General features: G+C 37.7%; 1 protein-coding gene across 5 annotated transcripts in view; it reads left to right on the forward strand.

Annotated features, from left to right (window-relative positions):
- Positions 1–27312, forward strand: part of PIK3R1 (phosphoinositide-3-kinase regulatory subunit 1) — a 58182-nt gene extending 30870 nt beyond the window's left edge. For 3 of the 5 annotated variants that reach the window (XM_075526408.1, XM_075526410.1, XM_075526409.1), the window contains exons 3-16: positions 3122–3214; positions 4958–5032; positions 7982–8113; positions 8991–9192; positions 9388–9467; positions 19204–19306; positions 19987–20085; positions 20206–20386; positions 20863–20988; positions 22034–22176; positions 22454–22630; positions 22722–22790; positions 25169–25339; positions 25797–27312. In XM_075526408.1, coding sequence (XP_075382523.1) covers positions 3122–3214; positions 4958–5032; positions 7982–8113; positions 8991–9192; positions 9388–9467; positions 19204–19306; positions 19987–20085; positions 20206–20386; positions 20863–20988; positions 22034–22176; positions 22454–22630; positions 22722–22790; positions 25169–25339; positions 25797–25986 — 1841 coding nt within the window. In that variant the 3' untranslated portion in view covers positions 25987–27312. Of the gene's footprint in view, positions 1–3121; positions 3215–4957; positions 5033–7981; positions 8114–8990; positions 9193–9387; positions 9468–15513; positions 15616–17540; positions 17796–19203; positions 19307–19986; positions 20086–20205; positions 20387–20862; positions 20989–22033; positions 22177–22453; positions 22631–22721; positions 22791–25168; positions 25340–25796 lie in introns of those variants that run through there. The other 2 variants (XM_075526412.1, XM_075526411.1) reach the window with 2 other exon arrangements.
- Positions 27313–27893: the final 581 nt, after the last annotated feature.

Below are 27893 nucleotides of genomic sequence, written 5' to 3' on the forward strand. Positions count from 1 at the left end.
ATGATACAAACCTAGTTTGTAAGGTAAGATCCTGCTTAAAGTGTAGATGAAAAGCATGGAGCGTCAGGTAGGTTGCAGGAAGAGGCACTCTGTGTTTAGGTAATCTGGGTAAGTTCTACATCCACCCCATTCTTTATGTCCCATGGAGACAAACTGTAGTGTCTTTCTTCACCCTGCAAGGGCTTCTTGCCATGAACTGAAGTCTTCCCCTGATATTGGGTTCTCCTTTTTGCTTTGCTTGGACTCCATTGCTCATGTAGAAAATCTAAATCTAGTGGGAAATGGAATTATTTTTCTAAATACACCTTGTTTATAGGTATTTGGAGTGTTTCTCTTGCCATCATTTCAAGGCACAGTTTGGTTAATGCAAGAAAGCATCATTCTCTGTTGCTCAGTAGCCTGGATGGACCATCCCTGAACTGCCGAGCTGTCACCTGCAATATTTCAAATGTCTGTCAGGTTTGACTTCCATCCTCTGTCTCTATTTCTCCTTCTTTGTCTCTCCTTTCTTTCCTCAGTATCAGTTTAGACTGTTGACTGTTGCTGCACTCTGCCTCCAGCTGGAATTAAGAGATGAGCATCTTCGTTCAGAGATGATGCAATTTCAGTGCTGTTACGCAAGAGAGAGAAAGGTACTTAATGTAACTAGCTACATAAGGGAGCAGAAAGTTACTCTCATAAGTAAAAATATGTAAACTCTGTTCTTAAAACCTATTCTTCCTCTGCTACCATGTAAGGGATGCATTTTATGTCGTTAGCATTCTGTGAGTCTATTAGTATCTCGTAATTTGAGTATTTTCATAGCATACCCTTTGAGATGACTCTGATCTGATTTTTCATTTATTCTTTCAATAGATTTACCCTCATCATGAGATAGATTCATAGTTTGGGGTCGAAAGGAACTATTCAATCTGAATATTACAAATCAAATGGTCTGTATTTCAGCATGCTTCAGCAGAGGCTGCTTGGAGTGCAGCATCTTCCATTTGAGGCCAACTTATGTTTGATAAAGCAGATATGATGTTAAGCTAAAAGAGGTGTTGCGATGGAACCTGAAAGTGGTTTGAAGATGTAAAGAGATGAAAAGTCCATTCCTTCCTTGAGTAGCTTGTTCTGCATTAATAACTATACTTAGAGATCTGCTGGTTAGCTACACCTATATAACATGTGCTTTCTTTGAATTTAACTTTTAATCACAGTGTTATACTAAGTCAACTATCTGACAAAACTTCAGAGTTTATGATGTCTACTCATTTGCATTTTTCAGCTAACTATCGTGCCACCAAGAAAGGAAGTAGTGTGGTTTTTAACAGAACCTATCCTCTGAAAAGCTATGCAGACAATCCTTAGTTACAGCGCTGTCTTTTATTGCTTTATCGTATGAGTCTAGTATCAGGTTTTCCTTTATTTTGCCCGGGACTGATAATGTAACTAGCATGTAGTCATCTTACTTGTCCTTTCAGAGCGCGGATCAGGCATTAGAACTCTTTTGATCCCCAGGAATTGCTCTGATTTTCCACGAGTCATTAAAAAGTAACATCAGCAGGCCAGAGATCTTCTTAGGCAACTCTTTTGGGACTCCTGAATGCTCATTTTCTGGGCCTCCTAAGTTAAACTGTTATGACTAACAGATGTTTTTCTAATGTCCTTCTCAGTTATGAATCGACTAGAAAGTATTTCATCATTATCATACTATCATTCTGCTTATTTTTGCAGGGGACATGTCTCAGTGTCCCAGTATGCTCCACTTCCATTACTAGTTCGTAAATAATTATTATTTATTGTCTTTCATTTCTCTCCTCAGTTTTCTGCACTTTTAAACGTCTTCTGTACCTTCCTTGCTGTCTTACCACTTTTAAATTGTTTGTATTTTTAGGAAGTTATATAATTGTTGCTTCCAAAATAGGATGAATTCTCAGCCAAAATTGTCTGCTTCCTCTTTCTCAGTTGTGATATATTTAATTTTTTTTGCTATCTCAACGTTTTTCATTAAAAACTCTCTATTCATATTTTGCTGTTGTGTTATTTTTCTTTTTCTCCTTCTACTTCGTTCTCCTGATAAATTTGTTCAGTTTCAGTCTTCTAGAAATAACGGTGTGTGCATGCGCATGCATGTATGTATACATATGCATGCAGGCACATATGTGCATTTGCATTTAAGAATTGCTCTCTGTTTGTCCATGGTGAGTTTAATTGGGCAGAGATCACCATCGCTTAGGCAACTGGCAACTTTTACTTCAGTGATTAAGCTTTGTTTATCAATCATGATCCATCAAACTATGCCAGATGTTTCTGGCAGTAGTTTAATAATATCTTTATATAAACATTCTTGCTTTCCAAGAGTTAAACAGGACCGCTTTAAAACTTTTGAATTACTCTTTTGGCAAAAATAGTGCATTTAGAGTTAGATCATCCCTCACATCACAGAGCCAGAACATTCCTTTATACAGTATGTTCTCTCCGTGAAGAAACTGGATTGCATGAAAACTGACTGTATAAAATCTGTATGCAGGTTTGTTTGAATCTGCAAAATGTCCCTTTCTGATTATACTGCTATTTATTCTTAACCAGTCATTGTAGAAAAGAAAATTCTTGCTTCAAGAAAACTATACTGTTAATAGTATGCTTGAAAATTGAAAGCAAACAGAAGTTATCAAACTTTTGTATGAGTGTGAAATACTTGTTTCTACTGCTATTTCAGGCCTTTGTAAGTCTGTTTTACCCAGGGAATCGGCAACTCCCAGATGGTGATGTGTTTAGCTCCCTCATCTGGTGCACACTGGATGTAAATGTTTCAAACCAAAAGATTTTTTCTTTCTTGCATTGTATTTCTGCCCATCCATAGATTGCAAAATGTTATTGTGTTTTCTTTTCCTAGGCAATATGGAGAGTGATTCTAAGACTGACTGAGGTCCCTAAAAGAAAATGCTATAAAAATGCAATTGTCATCATTTGTATTCAGCTTTCTGATTACTTGTGGAGTGTTCTCGTTTAGGCCTGACAATTGGGATGTTTGTTTCATACTTAAAAATTAACTGGTTGCATTATGTGTCATGACTTCCATAAACAGAAATTGCATTCAACTATAGCTTGGCTTATTTTTCTTCTTTTTCTTTTACAGCTTTTTCACTTCCAGACCTTACGGAGCAGTTTGCACCTCCTGATGTTGCTCCACCAATTCTTATCAAGATAGTGGAGACAATTGAAAAAAAAGGTAGGCTGAAGAATGATCTAGCAAGGTTTTTTGTTACTTATGTGAGCCAAGACTGCAGAATCAGATCCAGAGGTGGCATCTCCTCTTTCTAGAGCTGCTAATGCATCACATTACTCAACAGATATGAAATAATCTCATTTAAGGTTTGTTGCATTGGTTTCTGCTCAGTAGAGGCTACTTGGACTGTAGGAGCAAAAACAAAGCTAAACTCAAATGACATGTAATAACTCAACTAATATAAGTATTATTGAAAGGTAAGGGGGAAGGGTTTGGTATTGCTTTGCTTTTTCTAACCAATAAGCACCTTAAGTTGGTTATGGAAATGCCATTGTAACCATGTTTGTTACGATGCCATGTATCCAAATTGGATACACAGCCAAACAAGCAACGTTTTGCCCCAAAGCGGGGAAAAAAAAGAATTAAATATGAAAAGTTACAAGAGCTGTTTTTATGCTTCACGAGCCAGTTCTTTATTGCTGCTGTATGCTGAGCAGCCAGTGTTATTTTTATGGGTTTTTGCTCTCCTGCTTTCCTCTGTTGATGTCTTTCCATCCTTTTGAGGCCTTCCCCTTTCTTCTACTATGTCTTGCCTCTTTTGCCCTATTTCTCTCCTCCTGGCTCTTCCTCTGATGTCACCTTCATAGTCCTGGTGAGGTAAGGAGCAGCTCAATGGGTCCTTCTCATTCAGTGGCCTTACAGCCGGGGAGCGAGAGGATAAGTGGTATCCTGATCGAACTCAGGCCACTGTCCTTGGGGACATAGGTTCTCACATACTGCTCTGGCACTTTAAGAGAACATAAGCCTTTCCTCAATGAGTAGGAGCTTGCTAGTATCAATGAGAAGGGCCAGTATTTAGCAACAGTTTGCATAAGCAACCACTGCTTCCAGGAAACACCACTGATACTATTAAATTGTTGGCGCTCTGCATCCCTGTGTATGGTCTCTTTCCTTGTGTCTTCTCTATTTTCTCTGAAGTAGGAAAGTTGTAAACAGTATCTTTCACATGAAAACACTATATTGGTGTCTTTTATTCAGGTGGATTATCAGACATATTATGTGACATATACAGACATTTTCTCTCACAGCAGTGATGTGACACTCACCCCACATAGACTGTGAGGTTATGGGCTCTGTGGATAGTTGAAGGTGACCTAAGGATTACCTGTCCGATAGAAGGGGCTCTCTGTCTCTGTTGACTGCATAGGGTACCAAAGGTTAGGCATGCTTGTAACTTAGAAGTCTCCATTAAATCTTTAAAGCTAATTAGGATGTGTCAGAACTTTTGTCATGTCCCTGTCCCATTGCTGTGGGGTAGCCTGACTGAGATTGCTCATTTCTTATCCACCTGAAAGACCTGGTGTTTCCAGCTGGCATGTAGAGTATAAAGGAAGATCTGGCTCCTCTGTTGCTCCTGCAAGCTGTTTTCTTTCCTGGTGTATGTGAATCTGTTCCTAGTCCTGGACTTTTACAGCCAGCCGTGGAGGGTTGTACAGGATATGTGGGACTGCTGGCATCTCTGATCTTCCTTGGCCAGCTCTTTCTGCAGACCCAGCAGTTTGCATGTACAAAGAGGTGTCTTACAGCCTTAAAAAGCAATCACATTTTGTAGTGTGGTAGGTGGATGGTGGTGGGAGAATGTTGCTAATTTATACTGTAAGTACTTATTTGAAGAAAACAGAACTATGTTGTGTCATGGCAACAGTCATTGGAATATTAATGTATCCCATCGATTTTGTTTTGAAGGTCTGGAGTGCTCAACTTTGTATGGAACACAAGGCTCAAGCAGCTCAGCAGAATTAAGACAAATTTTCGAATGTGGTAAGTACAGTTCTCTTCCTTACAGAACTAGACAGATTTTGTGGTCAGACTGCTCCTCTTTTCTTTGTTCCCCTACTCAGCTTATATATGTTCTGGTTCTGAATAATACGGTATTAAAAAGACAAATATATGTAAAAAGGGTTTCTAACTTTTACACTTAATACGAAAGGTATTTTTCACTTTTACAGATTGTCTTTTTTTCATGGCTCCACTGCATGTTTTTTTCCAGGAATAATTATTTTAGTCATTTCTTGGTCACTCGCTTCTTCAAGGACTGACAATCTAGCTGTACAGAGAAAAACAAGGTGTTTTGTTCAGAAGCAAGATAAAGATATACTATTTCTGTAAGGCTGCAGGTTATTATTTTGCAAACGAATAGCCATTTGTTTACATACAGTTCTGTGTGTGCATTTTTTTGGTCCAGTAGGTGGAGGGGCAATAGCTGCACATTCCCTGCCTGCTACAGAGATGATGCTGGAAGGGAAAGAGATAATTGAATTTGTGTTGCTGCAGTAGGCTGGGTTCTTAGGTTTTGGACAGTAAAATGCAGCTATACCACTAACACCACATAGTTGTTCAAGTTTCCTGAACTATGTTTCCTTCTCTTTTTGGTACTCTCTATTTCTGCTTCAGGCCAGAATATACTGGCATGACAACACTCAGTTGCACTATGAGAGATCAGGAGATACTGTAAGGAGTGCTTGACAATGCCTTTGCAAGCTGGAGTGCAATGCAGGGTGTGAGCTTCCACTTGCATAAAAGAGCACAAAAATGTAAGAGCTAGATAATGAAACTTGTTACATGCCATGTTGCCAAAGGGATAAAGGAAGCAAACTCAAACTGTGAATTAGCTCTTTTAGTTTTTAGTAATTGCAAATATTAACAAAATTAACAAGAGATGATACTATGAGTTGTCTGTTCCTTCAAATCAAAAGAGCATCCTGTCCTCTGCTGATTGTGATGGGAGTGAAGAAGTATGAGTGCAGCAAGCAGGGAGAGGAGACATGCACATGGTGCTAGCAGCCTAAGCCATATTTTTAGTATTGTAATTATATTTTCCAGTCCAGATAAATCCAGATTTTCTGTGGCACCAATATGAATGTATCTCTTAATTTATCTGAATCCCTTTTTAAGTCTCTAAACTGAGGTGTGCTTTTATGAAAGGTTCATCTGTCTCCTGAGATCAAGAACTTGTGGTTTACATGTATTCTTATTTAAAATGTAATTAGATTTGAGAAAAGAAAACAGGACTTTACCCTTTAGTAACACTGTATCTTTGAGTTCTCTTTAAGATAGGATCAGAATCTTCCAGGACAGAGCTGGTGCAGTGGGTGTCCACATACATGGGTACAGACAGATCTCATCTCCTCCACCCACTTTCTTTGAATTAGCAGAGTGCTAATTCAGAGAGCAAAGTTGTCTTTGGTCTCAAAGTTGTGAACTGCCTTAGTGTGCTGTTCTGCTTATGGTTAAAATGCTCTCCATCTTAATTGGATAACTGTCTGTTAGCTTCAACACAGTGCTATCTAGCTCCAAAATCAAAGCTGACTTGCATCTGGCCAGCTCAGCAGATGGAAGAGTTCAGATCTTTTTATGACATTACACCCAAAGAGTTGCAGAGTACCACAAGTTTATTCTTACTCATGTATTCATTATAATAATTTGGGATATACTTCAGAGAATGGGTCAATACTGAAAGAACCAGGATTTAACTTGACTTATGAAATAAAAAACATCCTGTGAGCAGTAAAACTAATGAAAACTGTTTCTTAGGAATTTGTGATTGGATTCTCTGACACATGATTGCTCTTGTAGAATTCATACCCATACTTCAAGTATTTTATCATGTGAGCCATTCATAGTGTCTTTTTTCTCATGTAAAGTCTTTGGTGTCTGATAAGAATTGAGCTCATCCTGCAAGCTTTCCTTTGGGGAAAACAGAAAGGAGGTGGAGGAACATTAAGTCTCTCATTACCCCCTCTTGACTGCCTTTTTTCACAGTATGTGTAGACACACCACATATCTGATTCCTACCTCCTTGTTGAATTTGGTTTAAACTAGCCAAATAGATGTGGGAATTATTTTACAGGGGACTTGGCTAGCCTATAAAGTTGGTCAGCATTAGTACCTCTCAATTCTTGTACCAAATCTGGACCTTTGTAAACATTTAGGACTTTACTGTGCCAGAGTTTCATGTTTTAAGATGAACCCTAATCTTGCTTGCACTAAGTAAGCATTTCTGTATTCTCCTATTTTTATTTTTGCTGCTGATAGTCCTTGCTCCAGTGCTAACAAGTAGTCCTTTATGTGACACTCCTAAACCTTAGCCCAAGTCATAACTATCCTGGAAGGATATCAAGTTTTATAAGATAAATCCTAACAGCTGCATAAAACACCCAGCACCCAGTTCTGTACGTGTATATTTGTTTCAACTTACTCACATAAATATTCACAGACTTGGAGCCCCAAGTTGTTAATCAAACTTCCAGTCATAATAGAAGTAGCTACCAGTGGAGAAGCTGCATTTGCCCAAACCCTTGATTAATACTTACTTCTTACACAAAATATTTACAGGTAAAATGAGACCTGTTAAAAATATTCTGTTAAATAACAGCGACCTGTTAAAAAATTTCCGTAATATTGCCAACATGCAGCAAGTCACTACCATTATTCTGAGTTCAGCCCTGCACTGTATGTGACAGAAGGCCACACACAGCTGTGGAAGCCATTTGGTTCATCACATGCCAAGGGCTTGGGCATGGTGTTGAGCACCATACGTTCTTCATCTCAGAGATGTTTCTTTGTGTCTTACATTCTTTCTTACAAGTTGTTCCCTGTAAACCAGATATAAGTTAGCAGGTTTAGCTTGGTATAAAGCCCTAGTATCATGAGCCTGTATATTTTTTCCAGTTTCCAATGTCTAAAAAGTATGTTGCTCTTTCTCTTTAGATGCCTCTTCGTTGGATTTAGAGACATTTGATGTGCACACTTTATCAGATGCTCTCAAGAGGTATCTCCTGGACCTGCCAAATTCCATCATTCCAGCAGCTGTTTACAGTGACATGATTTCTGCAGCTCAAGGTATGATTATCACATTATTTCAAATGTCAAAGAAAAAAGCTTTTATTAGCATTATGACTATCCAGTGGTCTAGCTGTCACCCACAGAACAGGGAAGATTCTGCACAACCTGGCAGCATCTCAGAAAACATATACCTTCAGCACTTTTGATGAAAGCTGTTTCAATTCAGATCTAGACATGCATTATTTACTTACCTTTTTAGGTAAGCATAATGAAAAATATAAGGGATAACACAGTTCTCTTCATTTTTGTAAGGAGAATGACTATAGAAAAACTGGGGGGAAAAATCAAGGACTTATCTGTATGCAGAAAGCTAATTTTTAACTTTTTATCAGTGCTGACAAAGTAAATGTGGTAGAGGTCATGGTGTTCTGCAGTACATTGGGAGTTGCAGATTATGAAGTGAGAAATACATGCATGTAAGATTCATCATCTACAGTGGTCATTTCAAACAAGTACAGCTTACAGGCTTTCAGCACGTGGGCCAAGTATTCTGTTATTTAGCTCAGGACAGGATATTGTTACTGGTAACCTTCAAAGTTAGAACAGCACCTGTGAGACTTATCTAGTGCATCTCAGAATTACCCAATCATGTGTGACGCTAAACACAAGACAGACTTCTACCAGTACACTCTGAACACATTGTGGTTTTTACCAAAATGCGTATCTGTTTCCATTTGACTTTTAAATGCTTGTTCTTTACTCTTCCCTGAGCATTTCACTGTTTTCAAAAGAAGAAGTCTTACAGCACTAACGAAGGACAGAATTATTTTTTTTCTGTAAAATTGATGCTTCCAAAGGAGTCATATATAGTTTCATTTTACTTGTTGAATGTTCCTGTGCTGATATCAAGAGCCTTTTATCTGTTTGCTTGCAGAAGTGCAGAGCTCAGAGGAATATGCTCAGTTGCTGAAGAAACTCATCAGATCTCCAAATATACCTCCCCAGTATTGGCTCACACTCCAGTATTTGCTCAAACATTTCCTCAGAGTTTGTCAAGCCTCCAGCAAAAATCTCTTGAATGCAAGGTCTCTGGCTGAAATTTTCAGCCCTCTGCTTTTCAAATTCCAGATAGCAAGGTATGTGGGTCATCTTTATTATATTTTGTACTGTAAATATGGGTTAGTTATATACAAAATTAAGTTTAATGAATTAATTTTCTGACCTTACTTCTAATGTGGAGGGCATTGTTGTAGATGTTTCCAATGTTTTTTTACTAATTCTAATGTAAACTTTTGCATTTTTCTTCTTACTGTCTACTCTATCTCTTGCAGCTCTGATAATACTGAACACCACATAAAAATCCTAGAGGTTTTAATCACAAGTGAATGGAATGAGAGACAGCCTGTACCAGGTAAAAACTATTTTTAATTTTAAAAGTTATATACCTTTGTTTTATTAAATATTAAAATTCAACTTAATGACAGTAAATGCTTGCTGTTTTTCTTTTTTAATCAAACTTAATGCAAAAGTGCATAATTACAGAACTATGTAGAAGTTGTTCATATGTTCTATAGTGGTGTGCACTAACTTTTTAATAAGAAGTTGTCTTTCTCATTAAAATCATTTTAGTACCCATAGTTTGTACAGCCTTAGGACTTTCATTTCTTTTTCAGTAAAAACTGAACAGGAATTGTGAATTTTTAAGACCTGTAAACCAACAGAATGCATATCATACAGTCGGGGGTGGGGGGGGGAGGGTAAATTCTGGAGATTTTATTTAACTCTCACTCTACTCCCAGGCAAATTTTCTTAGAACTACAGTACCCCATAGAGATCATTGGAAGAAAGTAAGATTTCCCCCTTTATTTACATATATGTATTTTTTAATCCAGAGACTCAAAAGATTTATTTATCAATATCAATAAACAACACAGAAAATATTAAAATGCCATTCAGGAAAGTTAGATTATATTTGTATTGATTCTGTAATTTAGCATCTAATTTAGTCAACAAACAGTAAAACCCACCTCTAATTTATGCAAAAATCCCCGTTTTTAAATCACATATTTGGTAGGAGCAAGACAGAGCTGCTAACTATGTGCAACCTGTTATAAGCCTTAAAAAGCAAAGTATGTTATTGAATCCTCTAATATTCTAAAGAGTTTGCTAATAACATTTTTTTTAAACTATATGCTTGCAAATGCTTTAGAGTATGTAAATTTATATGGCTAGAGGCACTGATTGGGAGGTTACAAAGGTAGGGTCAACCATGAGAGTTTCTTAAGTTTCAAAGTGAGAGTTTCTTAACTTGCACTTAAGAGAACACTTGGTTGCATATCATCCTGAGTTGCTTCATATGAGGAAAGTATAAAAGTGAAATGTGTTGATGTTAGAACTACTAATGAGGACAAGGAGTCTAGTCATCTTGAGAGTATCATTAGGGTGCTTGAAGAAATGTGGCTATATCCATCAGATTTATAGGGTTTGACACTACATTAATAATTATAATCTAACATCTGCTTTTTTTAATATTGATTCTGCATTAATAAATATTTTGTAATGCAATAGTTTATTTTGATGGTCCTCCTGGGATTTTTCATATGATCTGTTACAAACACAGAACTCCCTCCCTGTGCATTTCAAAGTCCATTCTGGGCAGTGGCATGTTTTTTAGTAGAACATTTGCACATCTATTAATATGCTGAAAAAAACCTCAGATACAAATTTTCAAGCTTTGTCATCGATGGTTAGCGAGCCTCTGCTCTTAGGCCTGTAAAACGCTTGAATAATTTTCAAAAGTTGAGTCTTAATAGAATGTTATGTAAATTTACAGGATTAGGACATGACTCTGTTTTCCACACAAAAATCATTCAGTGACCTGATCATCTGAAGTTCTCTGTTTTTATAGTTCTCCTAGAAGACTCTAAGATGTATTTTTCAGAATTATCATCTTCAAGATTATTGCTTGTAGTGGCTTGAGTTTCCATAAAAATTGCTTAGAGGCATTGTAATAAAAGGAAGATTTCTAGAAAAGATAACTTATTTGTCAAGTAGGTGTTCGGAGAATGACAATCTATAGTAGAATTTTAAAAGTGCAGAAGTTAAGAGGTTTTAAGCAGAAAGACTCTTACTTGTTGAAAATAGTGTAATGACAACTAAGCCATAACAGGAAAGCCGATGCTGCCAGGTTTCTTCTCTTTTTCACAAGCTGGAGTGATAGCTTCCTCCTTTCTTTTTTCTTTCTGTTATTCTCAAGCCTGAATGAAAACATTCTAAAATGAGCTGTGCATGAAGTTTTAGTGGTATGTTACACAGTACATAGATACATTAAATGTAGTGTTGGAGATAACTGATCTGAATAGGGAGGAGATCTTTGCACAACTTTGGGGTTTTTTCTTATCGCATCACCCACTAATTATCCTTCTTGCCTCAGAGCAATAGAAAGTATGCAATTGGACCTTATGTGTTAACATATTTTAAAATTAATATCTGAAATGGGCATCTTTAATTGGCCATCTTATAGCTAGAGTGATGCTGTGCACATTGTAATGTAAAAACAGGAGTTACTCCTAGGCCATTACTTGATTTTTTTATCACAGAACAACTCTGGACTGATTTTTTTTTTTTTCTCTGTCAGAGTGTTCAACAGCAGACTATGCATTTTAGTTTGTGAATTAGACTAGTGCGTAGCTCTCCACAAAACTTAAAGTCCTAAAGTTAAAACACCTGTGTGTGTAGTAGGTGAAGACATTTTGCCTATGCGTGTAGTAGGTGAAGACAAAATAATGTTGCAGGACAAGTAAGATTGGAGAAATGGTTGGTGTTCTGAATCATTGGTAACCAGATCCATTTTCTGATTCCTGTCTCATTCTTCGAGTTTATCAGTCATAGAGCCAAAAGATGGTGTTAGTGGGCAAGCTAGGTGATTTAGCATCCCGTTTTAACACCCCAACTTGATGAACAGCCATACAGGTTTTAATTTAAAGAGTAATGCTGATTTTACAGTCAGAAACAAAGTGCACATCTCTAAATATGCTGTTCAAAATGGTAGTAGTAGAAGAAAATATCTCAATTGTAACAGATTAGAGCTAACAGTGCTGCTTATGTCTCACAGAATCTCACACATCATACAGAGGTGTGAAGGTGCATGTTCGTTTAGAAGTAAATATTGAAAAATAGGCTCTATTTGGAGGTATAGAAGATTGGATGGTTTTTTCAGTTCATTTTCAAGGGTCATAAAGGCTCCTAGCTTTCTCGTCTGGAGGAGACCTGCCCTGGATGCAGGTCCCAGAGCCGTCCATGGGGCGTGGTGGGTGGTCGGGGCAGCATGGCCGGTTTGGAGGTGGTAGCTGGGAAGGCAGGTCGTACAGAGGAAGGTGAGACAATGGGAGAGTTGGGAGGGGATTTTTGGGAGGAACTCGCGGAGATGGGGCTCCTCTCGGGATCAGGGGGTGTTAAGGAGTGTGGAATGGCTTTGAGTGTGTAAGATTAAGGTGGGTATTATTGCAGGAAGGCAAAGAGGAAGGGGGACGTGGAGGGAGAGCAAGGGGACGTGGGGAACTGGTGGCATTGTGGGCAGACGGGCTGGTGAGGCGCAGAGGAAGAGCTACTGCAGCGGTGGGAAGGAGCTGCTGTCCTGTATGGATGAATTGAAACCTCTAATGGCCTGTGCACTAACTCAAGCTGAGCTGGTTCGTCTAGACTGTCTATCCCAGTTTATTCCTGCTTCCCAGGCTTGTAAATAACATTGTAAATAATGTCTCAAGCTGTGAAATACTGCAGTTTTAAGCATGAAGAGGTAGGTCTTACTACTCACAGGGTCATAGCTAAGAATGAGTGAGGTAATGAGACCGCCTTATGCATAACTGCTCACTTGCTGGTGATGGGGTGAGAGTCCTGGCAGTATTGCTAAGATGCAGACACTTTGCTTTTAGCTGTACAAAATATTAGCAAGCGTGGTAGCATTCCTCTTGGAATCGGACATAAAGCTCCCCTGGACTGCTGCGGTGTTCAGGCTTTCGGTAGTGTCTTGGGGACACAAACACGTAGGAACTCCGTCCCTTGTCAGGACTTTTCTGCATCATGTCACGGGCTTGGCTGGACTATCGGCAGCACCGAGCGTGGTTTGGAGTGTGCAGAAGGCCGTCTGTCCCGGGGAGAGCGGATCTGTCTGTCGCACGGGAGGAACATTGCGCGTCCGTGCCTCGCCCGGCAGAGGGCTCCCCTTCTAAGCTAATAAAAATCAGGCTTTATGCCTGATTTAATGGAGAGCAAAATGCTTTGTTAATCACCATACCTAGGAATGCTGTATTCTTGGTTTAGGTTTTGACAGTAGTCTATGCTTTATGTGTCTCAGTACCTAATTGAAAGTATTTGGTAAAACTGAAACAGCATGTATAATGTTACTAGAATTTTTTACATATTGAATATTTGTGCGTGAGTATTTGTATGTAAGTATTTGTATGTAAGTATGTGTAACACAGCCTGTCAAACATGATCAGTTCTCTTCCTGCTTCATACATCATGTTTTAGAAAAAAAAAATGCTTTATAGATAGAAGAACACTGTGAGTATGACTGCAAAAAATAGTAGGCTGCTGACTTTCTGCAAATACAAATCCATAGATTCAATGGGCACCACTCAAGGTTTTGAAATTTAAATTTAAGTAAAAGTTAAGATAGGGCAATTGTGTGAAAATGCAGGTGTATGCATGCCAGATTGTTTTTTTGACAAGACACTCGATTCCCTTCTGCAGAATGATTAGAAACTCATTTTTGCACAAGGCACTGGAATCCAAGAAAAAAAAGAAGGACTTAGAAACAAAGCTTTATCTTTTATCTCTGTGTGGGTACCTGTGCTTTTTAAAATGAGAAGCAATTCAGTGAACCAGGTTTGAGTTCTCTTTTCTCCTTTAAGAATATGCTTCTGTATTGTGGCCCTATAAACAAAGAAGTGTTGTCAACCCCTTCTGTAATTTTAACAGTAAATAGGAGGCATACCAGTTACTGTCCAAAGTTGGATTAGTTCAGAAACACAGGTTACCATCTCCATTTGAAGTAGGATGTACCTTTATGACTGTGCTGCTTTAAATTATATTTAGAACTGACAATTGTTCAAGTAGGCAAAGGCTAAAACTAGAAAAGCAAGGGATTGTTATGGGTGAAGCTAACCAATCAACTGTAAAACATCAGAAATGTACTGCAGATATTTGGGACTTCATTATGAGGTACAAGTGGGTTTGGTATTTTGTAGCATAGGATTTTGGTAGTTTATACGGCAGCCATTTGACTGCCATAAGGAGCACAAGCTGATCTCAAGGAACACAGCTACTGGAAGTTCTCACTGTTTCCAACAAGTGAGAGGAAAGTATTAATCCCCTTCTCTTCTTTCTCTGAATTAAATCTTGTGGTCTGCTTCTCCTTTCACTTTGAATTTATTTCCTTGAAAAAGTATAGCTGGCAAAGAAGTTAACCTCTGTAGGCAAAGGGGAGCAGGCTCTTCAGTTGCTGTGCTGTTCATTTAGCAAGTCTGATCTCCCCAAACACTAAGGCAAGGAAAATATATTTGACCTAAACTGCTCCCTCCCTTTTCCCGCCTGCCTGCCCAAGAAATGAACAGTCCTGACATACTGGAATACACCATGGATATGGACAGGTGTTTTTTCTACTATTTTCTGGTTTATAGGAAATGGATAAAATGCCTCACAACGTCATGCTAAGGGTCTTCAGGCAGCACCTGTATTTGTGATCCAGCATGAGTGTGTAGGAGGTGATGCTGTGCTTGCAAGCAGGCCATTTTGCTTGCACAGGGCTGCTCTGAGAGATGCAGCTCTTTTCAAGGAAGATTTTGATTCTGGTTTTTTTCTGCAGTAAGTTAGTTAGCCACTTCCTGTATTTTGCTGTTCATGGTGTCTTCTTGACTTTAATACTGCACTCAGCAGCCAGCGACAGAAACTATTTTAAGGCCTCTTACAATGGTCTTCTCATTTACTTATCTAAAATGAGAAAGTTAGCCCTGCATTTGCCACTTGTTAGCTGATGACAACTTTTACTTTTAATCTGGCTCCCCCTCCCCCACCTGAAATCCCTGGCTCAGCAAATATTTGAACCTGCCCAAGTTAATCATGAAACTGAGATCTTTATCTGAGAGAGACGTGCAAACTACCAAGGGTGGTGGTTTTTTTTTTTTTTTTTTAACAGTGCTAAAGTCAGGTTCAGTTTTTAATGATGAACCAGAGTAAGTGGATACCTTCTGCACAGCACAGAGCTTTAAGCAGTTAAGAAGAGAGAGAAGGCTTGGATTTTCTCACTGCATGTTACAGCTTTTTTAGGGATTTTTATGGAACATTGGTTGGAAAGCAGAGCAATCTTTTTCAGAATTTTTTTCTTCCTCATTGCTTCAGAGAAGCTTCCTAGTAAAAGGAGGGGTTTTTTGGGGGGGGAGAGGGGGGGGCGTTAAGCAAGATTTTTATCAGAGGAAACCAATTAACTTTTCAGGTTATTGGATTGTATTTTCAGGCTGTAATACAAGGGCGAGCATTTGCGATGCATAATTTACAAAGTAAGTGATTTTGAATTTCTGTGTGTGTTTTCTTCATCACCTCATGGAAGTATTTTACTATAACTGATTACCAGGTAGAGCTTTCATGGTCTTATGATAACGTGAATGAAAGTCAAGTACCTCGGTACCTCTCCAGGTTATACAGGGAATGGGGAATTGCCCATCTGCCTCCTGTCTTTTCTTGCCTGGAAGCTAGGCTAGTCTGAGCTGAGTGCTAACCTGATTATACAAGTGTGGGCAGTCCAGTGAAATCCTGGGGAAGTAATTTTTCCTGAAAGCCTTTATTCAACGGAATAAAAAATCTTACTGATCCCACATGAGACCTAAATGCAGCAATGTAGTCTTTGTAGGAAATCTTTATAACTTAATTTAAATAATTACTTTGGCAACTCAACTGTTTGGGTAGCAGGTGGGCTAAACCTCCAAGTTCAGTGTTTGGACTTGTGTCTGGGATGATTTTAAGTATCCTATTTCATTTTGGAAATGTGAGGAATCTTTGGAGCACGTCTACCTAAACAGGGAGGGCAGAGTCTACTTCAGAATGAATTTAAGCTTGTTAACGTATAAAGCAAACTAGCATGCATTTTTTTTGTAGCTGTTGGTACTCCAGACATGTTCTTGTATGTTAATGCTTGTCTAAAAGGGGTAAGCTGTTGAGGGGCACAGAGAGGGGGTAGATACGTGTGAAATATTTGGGAAGGATATAAATTGTGTTAATTTTTTTAATGAGTATTTGTGAGATAAAGCACATTTCAGCCGCACCAGGATTTCTTATGATGTAGGCACAGATAGTTGCTACAGCTACTTTTTGTTGTGGTTATTTTTGGTATCTGGTTTTCTGCCCCCATAGATTATAGGGACTATAAAGCATTCACATTGCTTTACATAGCATTCTGCTCTGGAATTAATAGTCTATTCTGTGCATGTTTCTTCCAAGAGGTCTGACAGAGTTACAGGCAGCGATGGGGGGGAGTTCAGAAGGAATATTTCTAAATGGTAGGAGGATACTGATGACATAAAGTGAAGTGAGGAAGGACACACTGACAAGGGACTCTTGCTTTTAAAAACAATTAACTTGATAAATATCTCAATGAGAACAGGGTAGAGAAACAGTGTGAAAAGGCAGACTAAATCTTGTATCCTGACAGACTGCCTTTTTATGTTCAGCAAAATCATGTTACAAGATCTTGCTCAGTTTTTACTTTCTTCCATGGTTTGGGCAAGTCTGCTGAATGTAAGATTACAATATTTGGGTTTTGGATTTCAAAATTAGTTGATCTAGATCAATTGGAATTGTATCTTATTACAAAATGATAAGGGGGGGGGAAGACATGTCTGCAGTAAGCACGTTTTATATAATGATATCAAGTATATCAGACCTGTGTGTCCATTAAAATAATAGAAATCTGCACAGTTTAAAAAGATAATCTGTATTTCATTATGTGGAGATATATATGCCTCTGTGTGTATGTATGTGTAAAATGGGTGTGTAATGGATACACGCACACAGAATCATGCTTTTTTCCCTTCTGCGTCTTTAATATGTACAGTAGGTCCAGAAGCCTTTTAAAGCTTTTTGAATGGTAAACTTCAGGCATCCAAGCAGGAGAATGCAACTGAGATGTGACCGACCTACTTCTGAAGGGAGCTGCCCTGTGTGTGAGTGTGCATGTGTTGTGTGCGCGTGTGTGTAAGAGCTACGTGCTGCAGCATATCAGCCTTTTGTCATCCTGCCAGGATTGGACTGTACCATGCTGCAAAGTCAGGAAAATGAGCCGGGAAGGCGGGTGAGGAGAGCCCACTCGCTCCTTTTGTTTGTAATATCAGGTTTATATTGCAGTTCTGCTAAATGTAGATTCTTTCCGAAACTGAAATTGTTTTAAGATTAATGTAGAACAAAATGATGAAACAGGAGTGGTCTGGTGACATTATTTTGACATGATTGGCTGAGGATTATGATGTAATAGGTTACAGTGCAGCCCCTTATAGGTTTTAAAATGAATTCCAAGACACCATTACAAAGAGAGCCTGACTCTTTTCTTGTATCTGAGCTTACTCAGTGAAACTCATACAAATGTACAATACTGTTTGGAATATGGAAGAACTGGATATAGAATATCCTAAGACAGATATAAATTGTGGCACAGACTTGATGTTTTACATAGAAATGGATCCACCAGGTAAAACTGCAGTCTTATTATGGAAGACTTAATTCATTTTGGTCTTTACAATAGCTGCTGAAAAATTCTCAGTGGATATGTAGGATTTCTTTACTTTGTCATTGATACAAATAGTTTTTCTTTTTTCTTTTTTTCATAAATTAGAATGAAATTGTGGTTTAGTGCATGGTTATAGTAATTAGAATCATAACCTGTAGAAATACCTGTCTGCTTACTTAATTGAATTTTTGCTGAATTGACCTGTTTCTGTTTTGATTTTATTCTGTCAGATGTAGTTCTAGTTCTGCTATTATATCATTAAAATTTTGTATTTCTTTTATTATTATTTTTGCTATCTCTGTTCCACACTGTGACTTAAAGGAGATGCTGTAATAACACTTTTATTTCCTGAAACAGTGGTTACAAATCACTGTTTGGAATTGTTTGAGGAAAACCAGCTTTTAAAATCTAGCAATATTAATTGAATACCTGATATTGCATCATTTTTTCATATCATATAAAAATATTATGCTATCTTGAATTCATTGCAACTTTGAGAACATTGTCTTTCGTAGCCGGTCATAATATATATGGCAGGAACGTTCATAAGGAATGATGTACTTACTGGAGAACTAAAAGAGCTGGGTTAATTTTTAATCCTGATTCCAATGTAGTCCCCCTTGCTACTAAGTCGGGAGTGCTGCAGTATCTTCTCTGGCACCCACTAGTATACGTATGCAGCTTTGACATTGAGAAAAGGGGGATGTGGTTTTTAATCAGTCCTGGCATTTGGAACACAATTTATTCTGTAGAATACTAAGATTAACACAAGGGATATTTGGGTCACAGATGGGTTTCTTAAAGTGGGTTTTTTTGGTTTTTTTTTTTTGGCAAATCATCACACAGAATGCTAAGGATCACAAAAACCCAATTCTTCTTCTTAAAATATACAGTATTGCTGTAGGTTTGCATCTTTTATTACTCAGCTTCTAGGTAAGGAATCAGCAACATTCCTCTAAGATCTTTACATAGGAGGAAAAAAAAAAAGAAATTTTACATGTTTTATTATTTATATTCACCTGAAGATAGTGGAAGAAGGTAAATGCAAACTTCAGAATTTTTTTCACTGAAATGCTTTCTTCACAGGGGGAGGAGATGAGTGTGGTGTTATATTTTGCTTAAAACATATTATTGCAAGAATAACATACTTTTTTGAAGGAGTACATCTTTCTTGTTGAATATTTCTTGTTTTCACTGAAATACCTTGATTCCTTTAATGTCTTTCAAAGACTGTTAGTGATGGAAAACTCTATTTTATAACTTTTTTTTTTTTCTTATTCATGTAATAATGTGTAATTTCAAGGAATATATGGTCAGGTTTTCAATGAGTTATAATCAACTTTTTTTTTTTTTCCCCTGTCATCTGCAGCACTGCCTCCTAAGCCACCGAAACCTAATACTGTAACTAACAACGGCATGAATAACAACATGTCATTACAAGATGCTGAATGGTACTGGGGAGATATCTCAAGGTAAATCAGCTCAAGACATGTATTTCTTATGTTTGGCTTTACGTTCTTGCTATGCTATTCTGTGTGTATGTATTATGCTTAAGTGTAGGAAAATTACAGATCTAAGAGCCATTTTTAGGGTATTTTCCAACACAAACACATTACGGTTGGTTTTATTCCAAACATGACTAAAAAGTTACTGTCAGTCAGTTAGAATGTAGTATATGAAATGATTGTTCTGTTACTTTAAGACAGCTATATGAAATGCTAGCATGAAAGGACAACACCAAGAAATAAGTATTTTCTTCTTGTCTTTCATCCAGAACCTCAACTGTAGGCACAATAGTTAACAAGCCAGACAAACAAGTGCAATATATGAGCAACATTTTTAACTGTACTATATATAGGTACATTAGACCAGCACTGGCTGATCCAATTGTGCAGGCTTGTATGAACAAGCAGAAAGATCTTTGCATTAATATAATTTTGTCCAGCAGTGAGAGGACATAGGATATACCATTTTTATATCACAGTTGTTCTACAGCAATGTTAAATAAGCTATTAAATAACTGTATTTATTAATACAGAGATCAAGAAGGCTTATAAAAAACACTCTACTTTAAAACAGAAGGATTTAGAGCACAGTGAGAGGATGAATGAGAAGTAGCTGAAATGACTGGTTACTTTTGCTTTCATTTTAGAGAAGAAGTAAATGAGAAGCTTCGAGACACTGCTGATGGTACCTTTTTGGTACGAGATGCTTCAACCAAAATGCATGGGGATTACACACTTACGCTAAGGTAAGATTACGCTAGGTCTGTAACACTTGACAGTAAAATGCAATACTGCATTTAAAATAGGTGTTCTTTAGGAAATAGTACTTGAAGTATGCCTAACTTTTCAACAAACTTTATTTGCAGGAAAGGAGGAAATAACAAATTAATCAAAATATTTCATCGAGATGGAAAATATGGCTTTTCTGACCCATTAACTTTCAACTCTGTGGTCGAGCTAATAAACCACTACCGGAATGAATCTCTAGCCCAGTATAATCCTAAACTGGATGTAAAATTACTGTATCCAGTATCTAAGTACCAGCAGGTAATTTGGTCTATTTTCTTTGTGTTTCACTTAAATACAGAGAAATTACTGCAGAGTGGGGAGTCATTTATCATGAAGAACTTCAGCTCTGTTAATATTTGAAAAAATAAAGTGGGTATAAAAATGGATATTTTTGTTTAAAACCAACTCCACAGTTTGCATATAAATAATTAAAACTTCAAATACTGCAGATACATTATTAAGAAATAAACTTATGTTAATAAATATCCCACTCATTAATGATGAAATACATCATTTTCAGTATAAAGCAGAACACTTGCAATGCAAAATTGCTTTTTGTCATTAATTTCTCATTTGCATATTATGCATATAGTATATTATAACTCCATATTGATGAAAGAGGAGTCACATTTACCATGTAAATATGTAGGCATTTTTAAGCAGTTTTATCCTGAAAATCTGTGCAATATAATTGTTTCTTTACGGAGTATCTTTCCTTCTGCTCATCATTCCAGGATCAAGTTGTAAAAGAGGATAGCATTGAAGCAGTGGGAAAGAAATTACATGAATATAATACCCAGTTCCAAGAAAAAAGCCGAGAATATGACCGACTCTACGAAGACTACACAAGAACATCTCAGGTGAGCTAGATTTGAAACCAAAGGGAGAGTGGAAGACTTCTGCAGATTTAGAAGAATATTATTGTAAATTCATACTGCCTTCTTCCTCCATCCTCCTCCCCCTCCCTTCCACCACCACTACCATTGCCCAAAAGAGGAAGCATCTGATGTGCTTGCTCAGTATAGTAGAATCGCTTACTCATGTTTGAATAGTCACCACCTGTAACCTAATGCAGCCTGTGCCCAAGTCTGACACCTGCATCCAAAGCAAGCACAGAACTATCTTGATTTACCAACACTTCTGCATACTGACCTCATCAAGCTGAGTTACGGTTTTCAAGACACATTTGTAGGGAAGCATTGTATTTTATTACTAGTTTTTGAAGAGTCTGGTTTAATCTATGCAGAGTAGAGAGATGACGTGTGTAAATACAGTGCAGGAGTGAAAAGCTGCCTCTATCCTTCTTTCAACTTAATCAATTATTAGCCAAGTCTTGAAGTGCCAGTGAATGAGTGCTGTTTTACAGACCCCGAATCAAGACTGCTTCTTAAAATGTGCAGAAAATACGCCTAAAAATAATTTAAGAAAGGTGGAGAAGTGGAGGCAACTTGAACTAATGACTTAAAAGACTTAGCTATCAACTAGCTATGTAGGGGCAGAAGGGTGGGCTAGATGACCTCTTAAGACCTGTCCAGCCCAATATCTTACACTTTTATTTCAGAAAGCCAGATGTGCCTCTAAGGACATTAGTTGGTACAAAGGCCAAAGTGCATTGCCATAAGGCTCTAATCATCACAAATAAAACTTATACAAAACAAAGATTGTACCTAGCTCTTTGTCCAGCAGCTTTTCTTTCTTGGAAAAGCTCATCATGGAAGGCCTTATCATGGTAGCCTTTTGCACAGGCCTGTTCTCTCTGTGTTAATAAGGCTCTGCAGACAGAATGTGTTCTGCTAAAGGGATATTGAAGTCTTCTGTTACAATATACTGAAGTGTTTCTGTGATACAAGGCAATAAACCATCCCCTCTGTCTGATAACAACTATAATAATTATTTTATTTTCAGGAAATTCAAATGAAAAGAACAGCTATTGAAGCATTTAATGAAACAATAAAAATATTTGAAGAGCAGTGCCAGACGCAAGAGAGATACAGTAAGGAATACATTGAAAAATTTAAACGGGAAGGAAATGAAAAAGAAATACAAAGGTCAGTATTTGTATTTGCATTTCAAATTGTATGATTTTGAAGAAAGAAACAATGCCAAGTATAGGTCTGCCTAAAACTAAAGCAAGAGAGCAAGTTTAAAGTTGTTCAATTGTAAGCAAAGCAAGCCTCAAATGGGGTAGATATGAACTTGCAAAATGTATAGCTACATCTAGAGAAATAATCTCTTCTCTTAAAGTGTCTACACCACGAAATAGCAGATTATAAAGCTATGAATAAGACATCATCAGAGTATAACCTACCACATTATTCCATTCAGAATTATGCACAACTATGAAAAACTGAAGTCTCGAATAAGTGAAATTGTGGACAGCAGGCGTAGATTAGAAGAGGATTTAAAGAAGCAAGCCGCTGAATATAGAGAGATAGACAAGCGTATGAACAGCATTAAGCCAGACCTCATACAGCTGAGGAAGACAAGAGATCAGTACTTGATGTGAGTATCATTATGAATTAACAAATTTTTTTTTTTTTTAATTGGTATCCAACTTCTGTGACTAACAATTTTATTTGCAATTATTGTACAGGTGGCTGACTCAAAAGGGTGTTCGGCAAAAGAAGCTAAATGAGTGGCTTGGAAATGAAAATACAGAAGAGTGAGTATTAAAAGATTTAAATATTTCTGGTATTTCAAATCATCTTACTCAAAAGTGAGATAAAGCATATTTAATTCCTGGACCACACAGAGGGCATCTCAAGCCTACGTCTCCAGTAACAATGCATGCTGTTAACACATGGCAGCCTACATCATGCAAGTATTAGAAAGGACTCTGTCTCACCCCTACTCTCCATTATTCAGGGAAGTGCATATAATCAAGTTACTATAGCAATGCACTGGAATTTAACCTGTGTCTTTATTCTTACCAGCAAAATAAAGATCATAAGGTGTTAGTATCTTATAGAGATGCCATATGGATGGATAAATTGTTCAGAAAGTCTCTTAGGCATGGGCAGGCTTTTTCCAGATTTCAAGTCTTGGTACTATGGCCTATCTAGTATAGCGGTACTCACATCAGTATATCACATTGCTATTGGAGATGATAAAATTGTATATGCTGAAGAGTGGTCCTTCTCTGGTTTTGTGGTCTGGTTAATTTTTCTGGGAAATGGCAGGATAGTGTTCTGTCATTTCAGCAATTCAGTTTATTATAGGTTCTGACAGGGGCTGGGCTAATGAATGTGTTTCACTTCATTCCTGGGAAAAAAGCAAAAAGCACTTGGGTGGTGTGAATGTAGACCAAATTTAAACAAAAGCAAGCCAGAAAATAATATCAAAAGTGTAGTAACAGTGAAAAATGAACAAATAGAAAAACAAAGTTGCCTGAGTAATATTCATATCAACACTTTCTGCCTATGTAGTTTCCTGGGCATACCTTTTACACTGCCTGACTGAACATATAGCAAGCAGCAGACTGATAATGACTGTTTTGTGGATTTACATTCTAGCCTTGTCCACATCTGTTTTAATTTGGCTTGGTTTATTGAGTCTCCTACTGTTATCCTGGAAATTGTGCATCTCTGCTGTGGCTGCACTGGTAGAAGCAGGGGATAAAAACGGCATACACGTTTTAAAGCGATGTTGTTCGCTCAGTCTTAGTACAGCTCAAAGACGGTATGATGGAGAATATGTAGGCACCTGTTCCATTAGTACTCCCATCACTTAAACAGTAAACACAGAACAATGCCAGGCCATAGTTTTATTAATGTAGCATCAAAATAGTAAGTGAAAGTGTTTAAAGAAAATCTTCCTTTTCTCTCACTCTGTGACTCTCCTTGCCAGTGAGTTTGGTAAGTGCTCAGGTTTCTGCTGAAAAATTAAACTTTCAGAATATGACTTCAGAAAAAAAGTTGTAACACAGAAAATATCAATATAATGAGCAGCAGGAAAAACAGGAATCGCTTTCTCTAGGTGCTGGTTGAAAATAGCACCACTGCTGAATGCATTTGAATATCATGCAGGACAAGAGTACGATGAGGCAAGGGACCTAGAGAGAGTGTCATCTGAAACAAAAGAACCCTTCTTCTTTCTGAAAAATTGAATTCTGTGTGAGATTGCTGATTTCTGTAGACTACTTTGAGAATCTTCAGAAAGACAGAACTACGGATGAGTGAGAAGTCATGTTTTTTTAGACCAAGGAAAACTGATTAAAAACCTGTTACAGAGAGAATAAATACATTAGTCAAACACAGACTGATTGCAACCTGCACAGGAGAGGCAGGGCCCACCAGTGCAGGCTGCTGGTGGAGTGGGGAGCTCTGGAACTGCAGAACATCAAAGTGGTGTCTACACAGCTGAACCAGAGACCATTTCTTTCATGGTGGGCTTTAGCTTGGAGGATTCTGTATAACTCTGAATCAGGTTTATAGTTGGCGGCTGTTTTGGTAGTGAAGGCCCTATATTATATGCTCTTCTCATAATCTGGTTATAAGGGGAGAGAGAGAGAGAGCACTCTACTATTCCACCCTTTCTAGAAAGCCATCTCCCCTATAAATAATTAATCTGTCTACCTGTACAACTGCTCATAGCTTTCCCAAGCAGCAGCTGTAGTTGATATATTGCATGATTTTTCACTGCTGACCAAGTGTTCTGATCTTTGGAAATGAAGCTGACTCTGAGGGTATTGATTTCATTGGGCTTGCTATTTACCAAAACAGTGAGCAACGGCAGAAGTACTGAATTGCTCACAGCAGATTCTGAAAGATAACACAGCATGCTTTTATACCTGTCTTCAGATTTACATGAGAGTTTTTAAAAGAAACAAGAACCAGAACTTAAACTTTATTTCTATTCAGTGGTTTAACCGGTGCAATATTACATGGTTTACATCCCTGGTTTTACCAGGGAGGCATCCCACTAACCACTGACTTTTTTTTTTATTTTTTTTTCCTCAAGTAATGTGAAATGGGAACTACTTAATTCATGGATTTTGCTCTGATACGTGTTTCACAGACATATTTTGTCCTATTTCAACAGCCAATACTCTATGGTAGAAGATGATGAGGACTTGCCCCATCATGATGAGAGAACGTGGAATGTGGGAAATATCAATAGAAGCCAAGCTGAAAATTTGCTGCGGGGAAAGCGAGATGGAACATTCCTTGTTCGAGAGAGCAGCAAACAAGGCTGCTATGCCTGCTCTGTTGTGTATGTACCGTAATTTGTGAATGATGTAACCAACATTTGAGGCACCTACCTTGAGCCAGGGGCAGATAGACACTTGCATATGCATGGATCCCATTGGACCTTTGGGCTTAGGAGCAGACCAACAATCCTGAGTCCATCCTTATTGCTGCTCCATTTCCTACACAGGTCAAACCTGTACCACTCCCACAGATGAGCCTCACACAGAAGGAGGGAAACCAAAGCATGGATTCACTCCTTTATGTGCAGCTGCTAAGTCCTGCCTATCTCCTGCCTCCCTAAGCTAACACAACATCTGGGAATTTGGGTTAAACCTAGGCTTTTACCGTTATCCCCACCACAGAAGACAGGAATTCTCTGTAGTGACTAGCTTCTTGAGATTTATTGCCAATACCTTATTTTCTAGCTTAACTTTACTGTACTGACAAACTAAAAACTGGCTGCTTTTTTTCCTCTTTAGGGTGGATGGAGAAGTAAAGCACTGTGTGATAAACAAAACACCTACTGGGTATGGATTTGCAGAGCCATATAACTTGTACAACTCACTCAAAGAACTGGTGCTACATTATCAACACACATCACTCGTGCAGCACAATGACTCTCTCAATGTCACACTAGCCTACCCAGTATATGCACAGCAGAGGCGATGAAGACCTTAATACGCTGGGTTGTTTGTTTTTTTTTCTAAAGAAAAGATCTGACAACATTGAGGCCTCTGGAGAGAGAAGGCTCCTCTCAGCCTTACTCAAGAATTTGAGCTGCAGTATCAAAGCTATCTGTCTTCACATGGGACTAGAGCTTTCCTTCACAACTGCAGTGGGAGAGATCACAGTATTACACTGTGAACGTATGTTTCTAATCTGAAGTGCTTTTTTTTTTAATTAAGAAAAGAAAAACACAAGAGAGAGAAATCCTAACCTGATCTCCCTGCAGGGACATAGAGGCCTTTAACCATGGTGCTTGTTTACGACCACTTCTGAAGCTTTACCAGCTAGAACATTGGATTCTCCACACACAAGGTGTAAGAGGTCTTTGTCATTCGGTTATTGGAATTTTGTGGTCACGACCTGGCTTGGATTTGGTGTTGCTGCACTCAGTGGATCCAGACACACAGCATTGTGGATTTTTTGGTTTCTAGTGAATGATATGTAGCAGAATGGCACTTTCATTTCTAAGGGACACTTTAAAAGGACTTCAGTTACAGTATGTTGTTCAGAGTAATTGTAATAGCAAAGTGCCAGGAAGTGTTTTGTCTAGACCTTTAAAAATCCTGTTTTAAGAATATATTTAAGACTGAAGAAAACAGGACTTGCAATGGCATACAGTATATAATAATGTACATAGTATTGGATGACTAACTATCATTGATGGAACCTATCAATACCAAACTGCTTCTCTTTTCCATTTTCTGTTTGCTGAAAGCTGAATTCTTAGACTGTGCTATGCAATACTGAATTTTCTTTAGGCTGTAGTCTTCTCTCAAGCATATCTACAGGTTAAGCTTGGTTTTCTTTCTTGTTTCCTTGTCTTCTTTTTTCTTTCCTTCTTTTGCCTGAGAATATTTTTCCTGATTATTATTTTTTGTTATTCATTTTGTTGGTTTTTTTTTTTTTTTTAATGTACAGGAAGCCAGCAAGAGTTGGCTTCAGAATTAAAACTATGAAATATTTTACAATTTTCTTTGTATAGAATATTGAGCTACTAGCTCAAAGTTTTAAAAGTTCGTAATTTTTTTTGACTAAATATTTTGTTGGGCAGTGCCTGATAAGCTTCAAAGCTGCTTTATTCAATAAAAAATACATGAACATTACAAAATATCACTGAGTCCAACAATATTGTTTCAGAGATATCTTTAGAATACGGTACCACGCTATGTTTGCTTCTTGAAGCATTTTGAACTTCTATCATGATTGTCTTGGTATTTGGAAGGCAAAAAATTGTGTATCCTTCTCTGATAGTGATTGCGGAAAAAACAGGGGATATTTGGCTACTGGGGTAGATAGTTTGGATTTCAGAATGAATCCACTCTTCATAGTAAATAAATGACTTCTTGACCTACTGTGGCAGAATTTTTGTCAGCATGTAAAGGTATTTTCATTTCATATGAAGGAATATTCTCTAATGTGTTGCCTAGGTTTGTTTTTTGTACTCGTATTGTGAAAAAAAAACTCCCACCTTTACTGAGAATGTTTGGATACAACATAGAGCTAATTAAGACTGGAAAATGTCTGTTTTGAAAATGATTAGGCTATCATATTTAACATTTTGGATTTATTTTCATAAGTCTGTAGGCTGAGGCAGTATCACAGTGAACAATTCTATAATTTCAGGCACCAGATACTTACAGAATTATGGTGTAGTTAAAGGAAACAAATACATGAATCCCACTAGAGCAAACTTACTAGGAATTCTGGGACAATTCACTGTGGGTGCTTTGCAATGGTTATTTATTGTCCTGACCACTGAGGAAATTCACACATTGCAAATTGATAAAGTAATGAAGTTCAGAGAAATCTTGGAAAAGTTTTTACTAAGTGAACATACGAATTTATTCTTC

Source organism: Mycteria americana, chromosome Z (assembly GCF_035582795.1).
Source record: "Mycteria americana isolate JAX WOST 10 ecotype Jacksonville Zoo and Gardens chromosome Z, USCA_MyAme_1.0, whole genome shotgun sequence".
Lineage (NCBI taxonomy): Eukaryota > Metazoa > Chordata > Aves > Ciconiiformes > Ciconiidae > Mycteria > Mycteria americana.